This window comes from Peromyscus leucopus, chromosome 3 (assembly GCF_004664715.2).
Source record: "Peromyscus leucopus breed LL Stock chromosome 3, UCI_PerLeu_2.1, whole genome shotgun sequence".
In the NCBI taxonomy this organism is placed as follows: Eukaryota; Metazoa; Chordata; class Mammalia; order Rodentia; family Cricetidae; genus Peromyscus; species Peromyscus leucopus.
The window spans coordinates 126,575,442-126,587,773 of record NC_051065.1 but is presented as its reverse complement, the minus strand read 5'-3'; the positions used below and the strand labels follow the sequence as shown (position 1 = coordinate 126,587,773).

Sequence of the window (12,332 nt, the reverse complement as noted above, 5' to 3'; positions counted from 1 at the left end):
AAGGCAGTCTATTGTGTGAAGTCCTGTCTAATCTAAACAAAGGATTTTGACGTGTCCAGCCTGTGGCATAACAGTGAGACGCACCTTTTGAGAGTTATATCAAGATCATTTATGTATTGCTTGTGTGTCCAGAATACTTCTGGCCTTCTTGTGATAATTTGATCATCCAAGTTGTTTCCTTTGTGAGATGAAGTGAATAATTAACTCATACATGTTATTAGTGCTTTGTCATAGGAGTTTTATCAAATTTCTGGGTTTCTTTGTTTGCTTTTAAAGCCAAAGAAACTGACCTTTAGCAACTTTGGGAATCTGAGGAAGAAGAAGCATGAAGACGGAGAGGAATATGTTTGTCCAATGGACCTGGGCCAGGCATCGGGGAGTAGCTCCCAGAAGGGGTTGAGAGCTGGCTTGGACATGCGCCTGTATGAAGAGGATGATTTAGATCGGTTAGAGCAGGTAAGTCCTCAGATGTGCCACGGAAGCTTTGCACACTGTCCCTCACGGAGTTTGCTGTCTTCGCATGCCTGAAAATAAAAATAGTGAAGTATTCTGAATACCTACAGCTTGCCGCCTACTTCCTGGTCCTGTCCTAAGCACTTGGCACGCTTTCTTGTTGGTACTGACTTAAGACTTTGAAAGTGTTTTCAGGGGAAGCTGAGGCACAGAAGCCCCGCTGCCCCCGCTGCCCCTGCTGTCCCTGCTGCCCCTGCTGCATTCAGTGCCACTTACGTTCTTTGTACTTTCATTCATTCGTCTGCAGTTTTGAAATTGTACAAATGACTTTGTCACATTTTGGCTTGTTCTTGACAGATGGAAGATTCAGAAGGGACAGTGAGACAGATAGGTGCATTTTCCGAAGGCATCAACAATCTCACAGTAAGTTGAAAATGTTAGTCTAAAAGTATCCAAAGCCACAAACACCCACTTGCCTGTTGGCAGGTGTGTGGTGCTGAGCTCAGGACTCAGTGTGTAACTTGGCTCTCCTTGTTTTCCAGCACATGTTAAAGGAAGACGACATGTTTAAAGATTTTGCTGCCCGCTCCCCCAGTGCCAGCATCACAGATGAAGACTCCAACGTTTGACAGAGCACCTGGATGAGTACCAGGAGCACGGGTGTCGTTTTCCAGTTGTTTTTCAAATAGCATGTACAACAGGTGACAGGTTGTGCACTGTTTATTGTTCCGACTTCTGCTCACTCAGAAGTGGAACTGTAGTGCAGGGGAACGGTGCCAGTTCTGAAGATGCTGAGAACAATGAGACACTGGGGAACAGAAGTATGCTTGCTCTGCCTCTATTTAATGTAAAGTCTGTGATATATTCTATTTAAAGTGTTGCATTCAAGGTTGGGTATTTTACCAGAATGCTATATTCACATCCAGGATGGAGGGTTTGGCCACATCAGTGTTCACGGCAGCCGTCTAAGCTGAACATGCTGCTCTCCAGATCCAAGTGCTCACCACATTTGGTGCCGCTAAATGCCAGCTGCACCTCCACTTGCCTCTGACTGTCTTATTTTTATATATTTTTCTAAATATGTGTATATATACAGTATATAGAAAACAGAACTTTTATTTTGTGACACAAGAATCAAAGGGTCATATTAAAAACAAAGAAACCCAGTGTTCTCAATTTTTATATACCAGCTGATTCCTGAAGATATCAGAGTCCTCTTTTTCCCTCCATTGATAAATTTTAACAGTGTTAATCATTCAGACTTTTACTTCTTTGATTCCCACAAAATTGCAGAGCAGCTTAGAAGCTTCAGCTTGAATTTTGACTCCATTGGCTTTATAATGGATCCTCTGGATGCACTCATATTCCCCTCAGAAAAGTTTTTTGTTAGAATGACTTTGGAAAAACCAAAAACAGAGCCTTTACTTATTCAGTTTCTTATTTTCTTCTTTGCTAAATACACCATTACATTGAACTAAGGAGTCTGCCTAGCCATGTCGAGTGTCAACTGATGGGGCGTCATGTTATTTCAATAAGGATCCAAACACTCTGAAGCTGCAGAATGCTTTCTAATGGTTTTTCTGTCCAATAGCTTATTGCTCATGTTTTCTGTAATACAAGGCCCAAAAGCCCTTTGTAAAGAAGGTAGAAAGCTGAAAGCAGCTGTTCCTATGGCATGTGTATATGTGTGTTTTTAGCAGTGTTGGAGACAATCTGTTTTTCATTCAGGGCTATACACACTGTCTACAGACAGGAGCTCACACACTGGGGTACAGGTGGGCAGTTCAGTCTATGGTAATAGACTTGGTGATAACCATTTCTAAATGTCAACTGTATTCCTTTTATATGCTCAGCAGGTTATGAAGCTGTTCATTGTGAAGTTTGTAACACTGCTCTTTCTTTCTTTTTTTGGTTTTTCGAGACAGGATTTCTCTGTGTAGCTTTGGAGCTTGTCCTGGAACTCCCTCTATAGACCAGGCTGGCCTTGATTTCAGAGAGATCCACTTGCCTCTGCCTCCTGAGTGCTGGGATTAAAGGCATGCGTCACCACCACCCAGCTACTATTCTTTATTTCTAACTAAAATTATCTGATGCTAACAGTGAGTTCCTTTGAATGCTCCCATTCATGATTTGATGACTATATTGGCTTCTTCCTGTATTGGGGTTTTAGTTAAATATGAATAAATATCACCATTTGAAAAGCTCAATTTGATATTAGAATCTGGTTGAAAATATGAGCAGACTGTTAACAGATGCCAAATATTCTTTATTAAGGACAATGTAACAACTGATGATATGTGATAAAATTAAAAACTTTTGATTATATATTTTATTTACAAAAGTATTATGCACTGTTGGCATTACCTTATGAAAGGACATAAAGTCAATTGATAATTGCCTTGTGTTTTAAATTGTCATTATTTGATGTTATTTGTTCAGAATAACAAAGGCTTGGTTTCTGGTAGAAAAACAGGCTCTTGTATGTAAACTTGCATATGTTTGTTTGAGTTGAGTTCACAGCATGAATCACAAACAAACTGAGATCTCTCCTTAAGTATGTATAAAAGGAAACATGAGAAACATACTTGGGGGATGAAGTCAGGCAGAAGTGACTTGCAAACGTGGAGACACTGTGTGGAGTAACAGGCTGCACAACTCCAGCCTGCACACTCACATGCTGTTTTCATTTGACTGTTTTTTGGACAAAGGAACCACATCTAGGAAAATTTATCAAAGATCAGAAGTAACTTGTCCATAACCTGGAGAGGAACAGGTGTTCTGTGTGAAATTGTCCTCTGTCACTTGACAGGCAGCAGGAATCTGTTTGAGCACCACACACCCAGTTGACAAACAGGAAGCCCTCCCTCACATGTTTGTCCAACCAGGTCTGTTGGCTAGCCACGCCAAAGAAGCTGTGACATTAGGAAGCTGGTGACAGTCTTAACAGACTTGGCTTTGGTGAAGGATATCCCCTCTGAAAAAGAAGCAATTCCAGGCGACAGTCACATGTCTGATAGCTAAGAGGAGCATCTACTGGTGCAGGGCGACATGGGGCAAAAGGTCTCGCAGCAGGTGGCTGCTCCAAAGGACAGCCAGGAGGTTCTCGCCATGTGTGAGGTGGTCAGCACAGCTGTTGCCCACGCAGCACAGAAGGTGAGGGAGTACCTGGGATTTGAGTATCCACTGAGCAGACTCGGCCTTGCAGCAAGTACACTGAGCGAAATCTTCCTCGTCCACTTCATCGCTTTCTGCCAGGAAAGAGGGGCTGATGAGTGGCTCACCACCACCAAGATGACCAAGCACCAGGCCTTGCTGTTTGGAGCAGACTGGATTTGGACCTTCTGGGGACCTGAGAAGCAAATACGGCTTCAGGTGGCAGTGCAGACCTTGAGGATGTCCTCTCCCCTTCCTCTGAGGGACCCCAACTCCTGTTCATCAAGGGGAGAGGAGTCTTGGAAAAAAGGCAGGTTTGATAAGCTGGCAGAGTTCTGTAACTTGGTGGGAGAGGACTGTTTGGGCCTGTTTATCGTCTTCAGTGTGCCTGGAAAGCCTAAAGCCATCAGAGGTGTTGTTCTGGAGAGTGTCACAAATGGGATGGTAGAGAGCCATCTGTCAGGACGCAGGGCTGTGGAACAGTTTGTGCTGGAGACGGAAGATTGTGTCTCCATCAAGGAGCTGCTGGGAAACTGTCTGAGTAAAAGAGATGGGCTGAGTGACATGGGCAAGGTTTATATTAGCATTCTCTAAACTGGACATATTGCTGTGACTGGTATGTAAGATAAAACAGAAAAAAAAAAACACAGGATGGGGTTAACCCCCCCACATTGACTGAAAGTGATTACTTGGGTCAAAACTTGTTAGTGTCACAATTATGGAAAGGAAAAAACCCTCCAGCTGTGTTTGAGGAAACCTAGTCTTTGTTTATTCAAAAATAAAAAATTGGGGGAGAAAATGATAAAGTTATACATAAATTTTGATTTGCAAAACAGAAGTTGTCTTTGAACTAGTCTTATAGTCACAAGCATAAAATGTTATTGCTATTGTTGGGGGAGCAACTACTGAGCAAGTGAAAGGACATTTGGGGTGCCAGTCTTCCCACGGCTGGTCCTCTGAGCCTCACCTCCACTCATGCTCCTTCCCAGCAACTCTACATAAAGGACTTTCAAAGGATTTAACTTAGGATTCAATTGAGTGTTAGTTTCACCCATGATTTACTATGTCATCCCTGAAAGAATTCCTTGTTACAATATCTGTAATTACAATAAGGAATGTGTTTTCAAACAGAACAGTCATCTTTGCTTAAAAGTCTTACCTAGGCTTAACATTACAAAGAATAATGGCCATTATTTATTGAACCTCATGTTGGGCCCACTGATTTGAATATATTTTCATAATTTGTGCATAAGGCTCTAATAAGAAATAGACATTTGTTTCTATTTGTCAAATCAAAGATGTATGTAATTCCCAAGGCATGAGCTGTTACTTAATCCATGAGCTGGATTTTCTCAAGTTGCATGTTTCTCCCTCCATTGACTCCAGCCCTTTCTACCCGATTCTGGGACTCGGGCATCCAGTTGTAAATAGTCAGTGGGTTGCCAACAGTGCCTATCTAATCGGCCTTCCTCTGACTCCATCCTTCTCAACAGGCCATTTTCACTTCCCAGGGTACTTTGGTGATCCTTTTTGCTTTGTCCCATTCCTGCCTCCATCCCACTGTATAAATGTCTTTTTTTCTGTTAAACTTCTGAGATGTGCCATTTGGTTTCTTCCAGAATCCTAATGCCTTCTGTGTTTTCCATTCAAAGGTTAAGGATGAAGGAAGTGGGAAGGGTGTGACCTATACCTGTACTCCAGAGGTTGAGGCAGGAAAATTCCCACAAATTCATAACAAAACAAAGATGTGGTTGGGCAGTGGTGGTACATACATTTAATCCCAGCACTCAGGAGGCAGAGGTAGGCGGATCTCTGTGAGTTCGAGGCCAGTCTGGTGTACAAAGTGAGTTCCAGGACAGGCACCAAAACTACACCGAGAAGTCCTGTGTTGAAAACAAACAACCCAAAGATGACAACCCCTGATTTTGTAATGCTGCTATTGATGATCCGAAATCCAGAGTCTTCGGTGTTTAGCACTAATCCAGCCCCACTGAGTCTCTCTCATGCCCAGCACACAGGATGTGCAGAGAGCACAGACAGATGTTACTTCAGTATGGGCAAAGCCTACAGAGCCCGCTCTTATTTTCTATCCACTGAGCCTTGTGTTCAAATGTGAATACACCTTGCAAGCCCCTAAGCCCTTCCTGTTAGGAGTGGTCACTCAGACAAGTCCTGGGGAAAGCCGGGGGAAAAGTTTTGTAATCCCTGTGGCACCTTTTTACTTCAGGGAAGAAATGAGTACACAGCCTTTTCCACCTTTCTTTTCCATCCTTGAAACATGGATTCAGCCAAAGCCCTCTCCTTAAGGAAGTTAGAATGAGGAAGAACTAGAAGCCAGTCGTATTCTGGAAATTGGAACGAGATGCAGTGTTTAATATTGCAGTAAACGAGTAGCAATGCACACGATTACTTATCAATTTAACGTTAAACAAAGTAAGATAGGGCTGAGGATAAAGTTCAATGGTAGATTGCTTGCCTAACGTACAAAAGGCCTTCATCTCCCAGCACTGCAAAAAAAATGAACACTAAGGAATAGGGAATGCTGATAGCTTCATTTCTCTCTCTGGTGGCATGGTATTTGTGATGATGGTTAACCACAAATAGTTAACTTAGCTGGCTTTAGAATTTCCAAGGAAATACATCTCTGGATGTGGGTAGGAGTTTGGAAGAACCATGGTGAACGTGGGCAGCACCATCCCATGGCCTGGGGGCCTTAGACTGAATAAAAAGGAGAAAGAGCTGAGCACCAGTATTCCTGACTGCTTTCTCACTGGGGAGGCTGCTCATCAATAGCCTCAGAATCCTGTTGCCATGACCACTCAGACGGTGAGCTAAAATACCCCCTTCTTCCTTAAGTTGCTTTGGTCAAGCATTTTGTCACAGCATTGAGAAGAGAAGGTACTGCCGTACCGTATTCAACACCATAGCATATACAACTGCTTTTGCCTTGTAGCCAATGAGCATGTTCCTTTAAAAAAGGGGGGGGGGGTAGTATAAATGGATAGGTTTATTCACAGATGTAGCCTAGTCAGGCTTTGAACTTGGAATCCTCCTGCCTCAAACTCTGAAGTTCTGGGTTCCCTCCAAAAAATACACCAGAAATAGGGCTGGCAAGATGAATCAGTGGTAAGGGGCCTTACTTCCAAGTCTGACTACCTGAGTTCAATACCTGGGACTCAAAAGGTGGAAGGAGAGAACTAATTCTGACCACATGAATCATGTGCACATGTGCACACACACAAGCTTTTTAAATTAAAAAACATACAAACACAAATAACACTAAAAAGGTAAAAAGTAATGCTCAAAAGACACCTAGACTAATAGACAAACACAGAGTGAGGAGGCCAAGACATATTTTAAATATATTAAGATAGTTTTAATGTTCAACCAAGATTGAGACCCACGTTTTCTTTTTTTCCCTTTTGAGACATGGTCTCACTGTGCATCACTGGCTGACTTGGAATTCACTCTGTAGACCACTGGCCTCCAACAACAGAGATCCACCTGCCTCTGCCTTCTGAGTGCTGGGGTTAAAGGTGTGTGCCACGAAGCCCAGTTGAGACCCATTTTTTCTTTTTAAGTTTATTTATTTGCTTATTTACTTGTTTTATATGCATGGGCGTTTTGCCTGCATATGTGCATATGCACCCCATGCATGCCTGGTGCCTGTGGAAACCAGTAGAAGGTGTTGTAATGAATTACAGATGGCTGTGAGCCACCATATGGATGCTGGGAATCAAAAGTGTCCTTTGGAAGCGCAGTCACTGTTCTGAATTGCTATACCGTCTCCCCAGTCCACCCATTACCGTCCATGTTTTCGTTAGCAGCTCCCTCTATTACATGACGTAACCAATGCTTTCTGGTGGCTGAAGAGGCTGCCTGGATATTTGCACTATACTTGGAAGTGGATGTACGTTGTTCACATACTTTTTATAAAGAACTTAGTTTTTATTAAAAGTTCTCTCATATCAACCTAGGCTTTAAAAGAAGTAAAAGACCATTTAAAAAGAAGGCTTAGTAGTTAAAGTTGTTCTACTCAGAATTACCTATGTAATCTGTAGGGATCAATGAAAACTGAAAATGTGGAGCCCCCTTTCAGAACTTGATATGAACTTTAAGTCAGCAGGAGAGGGGCATTAAACTAAGCACAGGACCCTCTAAATGCAAATCATGTGTCCCAAAGGCCTTTTCCTGACCTTTGTAACATTTTAAATTATTTAGTTTAAAAGGTTGAGAAGGTATTTTTTATTATGGATGAGGGATTGTACCTCCAAAATCCTTTCCAAGTAAAAAAAATTACATAGAGTTTAGAAACTTCTACTGGCAAACTAATACATGCTTTACACTATAAAGTATCTTTGCCTACTGATGTTATAAAGGGGTTACTTCTTGTAAAGATTATTTTTGATAGTGGTGTGTGTGTGTGTGTGTCCATGGAAGCCAGATCCTCTGAAGCTGGAGTTACCAGAGGTTGTGAGCCTTTCCACATCGGTGCTAGGAACCCAGCTCTGCAGGAATAATACATGAAAAGACAGGTCAAAATCTAAATTCAAACAATCTAGTTCAGAAGGCGATTTCTTTAAACTGCTGGTGGATGCAGCCATACCCCGCGCCCTTCCCGGCCAGGTGCTTGTTACTTACTATGCTTGAAAACTTGCTGTCATTTAAGAAGTGTAAGAGCTGGTGAAATAGTAAAGCGGTAAGCCTTACCACTAGAGTTGGGTCCCCAGAACCTGGGTGGTGAAGGGAGAGAACCAAAGGACCAATTCCCTTAAACAGCTCTTACTAGTGTGGGTCTACACACACACACACACACACACACACACACACACACACACACACACACACACACACACACACAATTTAAAAATTTATAAAATGTAAAGCTAGGTGTTATGCCCCATACCTGTAATCCCAGCACTTGGAAGACTGGGTAGGATGACTGAAAAGAAAGAGAAAAAGGAAAAAAGAACGAACGAACGAACGAATCAAAGAACGAAAGGAAGGAAGAAAGGAAGGAAATGGAAGAATGGAAGAAAGAAAAAGAATGGGGCTGAAGAGGTGGCCCATCGGTTAAGCAGAGGCTGCTCTTCCAGGTGACCAAGTTCAATTTCCAGCACCCACAAAAAAAGCTCACACCTGCTCTAATTCCATGCCCTCTGCTGGCCGCTGTGGGCAATGCAGGCACATGATGCTGAGCTACGCAGGCAAACACCAATATACATAAAATGCATCAATAAAAAGGAAAGGAGGAAAATGTCTTAGAGCAGCCATTGTTTAAAAAAGTCAAACAAACAGAGCAGTAGACGGAGACCGCGAGACTTGTGGGTCAGAGACCCCATTCACACTCCACGCCAGCCCTCTGCCTAGTGCACTTCCGTTCCCACGTCTACGCACTTCCGGTCCCCGCCCCGTCCCGGCGGCGCGTTTCCCCTACGGCTCGCCGGTCTCCAGCCATGGCGGTCGCGGCGCTGCAGCTGAGGCGGATCCTGTGCCCGGGGGCGCGCGGCCTGCGCACCTTCTCCTCGGCGGCCAGGCCGGCGGACCCGGGAGCCCGCCCGCGTGAGTGTGGGTGCGCCGCCGCGGGCTGGGAGAGGGGGGCGCGCGCTCACCGAGGCCGGCCGCCGTGCCCGGACGGGGTGACCCGCCAGGGCCCGGGGGGCGGGGAGCACTGCGGTGTGAGAGGCCGTGCGGACGTGGGGCTGGAGTGAAAGCAGCGACGGGATCACCGGAGAGGCCCCCCCGGGGCGGACACCTGCAGCCCCGGACCCTTCCCCAGCTCCCTCTCCTGCAGGGCCTGCCCACGCCGTCACCCTTCCGCTCTTGCTCTCCCGAAGGCCCCTCCACAGCAAACCTTGTTGAAAATCTACTCACAGATGGTTTTTGGATAAGTTATAGGTTCCTTAATACGTCAGTCATAGTGGCTCGTCATGTCCTAAGCTGTGTCCATCTCCAGATTTTCATTCTTTTATTCTCATAAATGGAAATGTCCTAGGCAGAGTTGGAGAGGCTGGCATACTAGTGAAGTTCACACTCAGCGTGTACACAAGTAAACAGTTACCATAAAATGTATTGTTAGGAAGAATAAGAAAGCAGAATATTGCGACTGATGTGCTGTTGAAGAAGCGGCCCTTCAGGCAGGATAAGGTAGTGAGGGGAGACCTCAGGAAAAGACATGTGAACAGTCATGTGAAGGAAGAGGAGGAGGGCCCCCCCCCCCGACCTGCTGCGTGAGTAAAGGGGCGAGTGGTAGTCCAAGAATTAGTGATGGTCCGAATTTTAAGGGTTTGGGCATTTGGTTTTGATTTGGGCTTGGATTTTGTTAGAAGTGGAGGGTCACACTAGAACAGACATAAAACTTCTACTTGTAAAAGGCCACTGGCAGCTGTGTGGTGAACTCACTTCAGTAGGGTACATCTGCAAGACCAGTGTGGAGGCTGCTGGTATTCTAAATGAGAGGATGGTAATAATGCAGGTGGTTTGGTTTGTAGGATGTATTTTGAAGGGAAAGCCAGTAGGATTTATTGATGGATTTGATGTGAGCCTTGAGGGGTGTTTCTCAAGGATGCGGGGTCGATCCTTGCCTGAGCCATTGGGGTGTCAGTACCACCTACAGGGATTGAAAAGAAGAGGGAAGTCAAGGCCAAGTCTGCCTTGTCACTGGAGCACATTAAATATCTTGGCTCTTCTTTTCAGTTGTCTGTTCCTTTTTCAGTGTCAGCCACACTGAGTTTGAGTTTACTTGTTTCCACATTCTGTGCTCTCTCTTTCTAGCAGGGAAGCTATTAAATAGCACCAAGTCAGATAAAAAGGGGCATTTGGTGCTGTGGGACTAAATGCAGATGTGGCCAGGTGCTTAGCATTATTCCTGCTTCTCAGTAGTAAGTGTCTTGGAGTGTGAAGGATTCAGTGTGATGCTCCAGGTATTCCTAATCTGCATCAATGAAGAGGGAATAATGTTCTTTGCTTTGTGGATTCAGTCTAAATATGACTAGTGTCATAAAAGGGCCATACAGTATCTTGTCATAGCAGAGACTAACGGTTAACCGCTACAAAGTTCGTGCTTTCTTAACTGTTTGTCCACAGCTCTTTACCTTCTGACCAAGGGGTATCTCTTCAGGATGTAGGAGTACTCCTAATTCTATCATCGGAAGAGGAATTCTCTGAGAAATTCAAGCAAGCACACTTCCAATGCCCCCAGTCCACTGCAGGGCCATGGGCTGTGCCTAGTGAGAGCTCAGGCATCTGGGGTTCCTAGGATTCTCTCGTCACCCACTAGCTCGGAGTGGAATTCCTACCTTGACCTGATTTGGAGTTTTTCTGGATGAAAACATCCAAGCTATAGATTCTCAGCAAGGAGAATAAAATGTATAATCAGTGTCATATAGTCTAGTTGAGAGGCAAGTACTGCCTTAAAAGTTTATTTTTCTAAAACCCAAAGACTGAAATGTTACAAAGTTGTAAAAATATGGACTCCTTCCTGAATCTGCCTGTCATTCTTATGCAGGGCAATGCTGACCTCTGTTGATCCAGTTTTGCTGTATGGGCTGCTGAAGTGTTCTCTGCTGTCTTCAGACATTTTCTCACCAGCCTGTTTTCATGGCTACTTCCCACTAGCCCTCAAGCTTTAGCTTAAAGCGTGTGTCCTCTGGAGATATTGCCCACCTTGTTATTGGTGTTCTCCAGAAAGAAAGAACCTGTGGAGTGGATGGATGGGCATAGGGTACTGCGGTGACAGATTTGACCGTGTTTTAGGGAGGATTGTGGAAGGACTTTGGAACTTGGGGTTAGAAGAGCCGATGAATATTGAGAGCTCAGTGGGCTGTTCTGTCAGAGCTTTGAAGATAAGAATGTGAGAGCAGTGTAGAAGATGGAGCCCTGGCTTGTGAATTTTCAGAGGGAAGCAATGACTCTACTGGGCCATTTGTGTCAAGAATGTGGTATCTGGTCTGCTGGAGCCGACCAGAACAAGGGGCAGTGGTAGTCCACGCCTTTAATCCCAGCACTTGGGAGGCAGAGGCAGAGGCAGGTGGATCTCTGTGAGTGTGAGAGCCTGGTACACAAAGCAGATGCCAGGACTGTTACACAGAGAAACCCTATCTCGAGAAACCACAAAAACAAACAAACAAAAAACCAAACCAAAACAAAAAACAACAACCAAGAGATCAGAACAACTGAAGTAAAGCCTTTACTTTACTGAAACAATTGATGCCAATTAGCTGACCCTGAGAAATTAGCAGTGGTTCAGAAGAGAGTGGCGTCATTGAGGTGAAATCTTCTGGGAGGTGTTTCCCAAGAGTCCACACACAAAAGCTGTGTTCCAGAGGTGGCCAAGGTTGTACCTCCCTTGGCAGCCGAACTTGTAATGTAAGGTCCCTCAGGTTTTGAAGGCATGGAGAGGTCATGAAAAGCAGCAGAGGGCTGGCACTGTGACAGGCCAAGAGAGGCCATTGAAGGTACAGCTGGAGTGGCAGTAGAAGCCCAGGATTGGAGGGGTCTTTGCTCCATAAAGAGAGCCCAGGAGAGGCTATAGGTAAAAGTGTGGCCTAGCTGCAGCAGAAGAGCCTAACACTTCAAGATGCTGGTACCATGGGATGGCCCCCAGAAGCAGCAGCTAGTGTGGGGTGGGGCCGGCAGTCTGTCTGTGCTGCAGAGGGCGGAGCCAGAGAAGTGACCCCATCCACTGGAGGAGTCCAGAAGATCATGAGTGAATCCCACATGATTGA

General features: G+C 44.8%; 3 protein-coding genes across 17 annotated transcripts in view; all 3 read left to right on the top strand.

Moving 5' to 3' along the window:
- Ppfibp1 (PPFIA binding protein 1) overlaps window positions 1-2,849 on the top strand; it is a 152,190-nt gene extending 149,341 nt beyond the window's left edge. For all 15 annotated transcript variants that reach the window (XM_028891653.2, XM_037203976.1, XM_037203974.1 and 12 more), the window contains 3 exons: window positions 277-456; window positions 811-876; window positions 996-2,849. In XM_028891653.2, coding sequence (XP_028747486.1) covers window positions 277-456; window positions 811-876; window positions 996-1,082 — 333 coding nt within the window. In that variant the 3' untranslated portion in view covers window positions 1,083-2,849. The remainder of the gene's footprint in view (window positions 1-276; window positions 457-810; window positions 877-995) is intronic.
- Window positions 2,850-2,978: 129 nt separating this feature from the next.
- On the top strand, window positions 2,979-5,198 carry Rep15 (RAB15 effector protein). Its single transcript, XM_028891666.2, has one exon. It carries the CDS (start codon window positions 3,502-3,504, stop codon window positions 4,198-4,200), a length of 699 nt encoding a protein of 232 aa, XP_028747499.1. The 5' UTR covers window positions 2,979-3,501; the 3' UTR covers window positions 4,201-5,198.
- A 3,844-nt stretch (window positions 5,199-9,042) lies between these two features.
- Mrps35 (mitochondrial ribosomal protein S35) overlaps window positions 9,043-12,332 on the top strand; it is a 35,536-nt gene continuing 32,246 nt past the window's right edge. Inside the window, exon 1 of the mRNA XM_028891628.2 lies at window positions 9,043-9,168. Within this exon, the coding sequence (XP_028747461.1) occupies window positions 9,063-9,168 (106 nt within the window). The 5' untranslated portion in view covers window positions 9,043-9,062. The remainder of the gene's footprint in view (window positions 9,169-12,332) is intronic.

Bases quoted from the DNA above. Each gene is read 5' to 3' on its own strand.
- Rep15 (XM_028891666.2), top strand. From the start codon at position 3,502: ATGGGGCAAAAGGTCTCGCAGCAGGTGGCTGCTCCAAAGGACAGCCAG.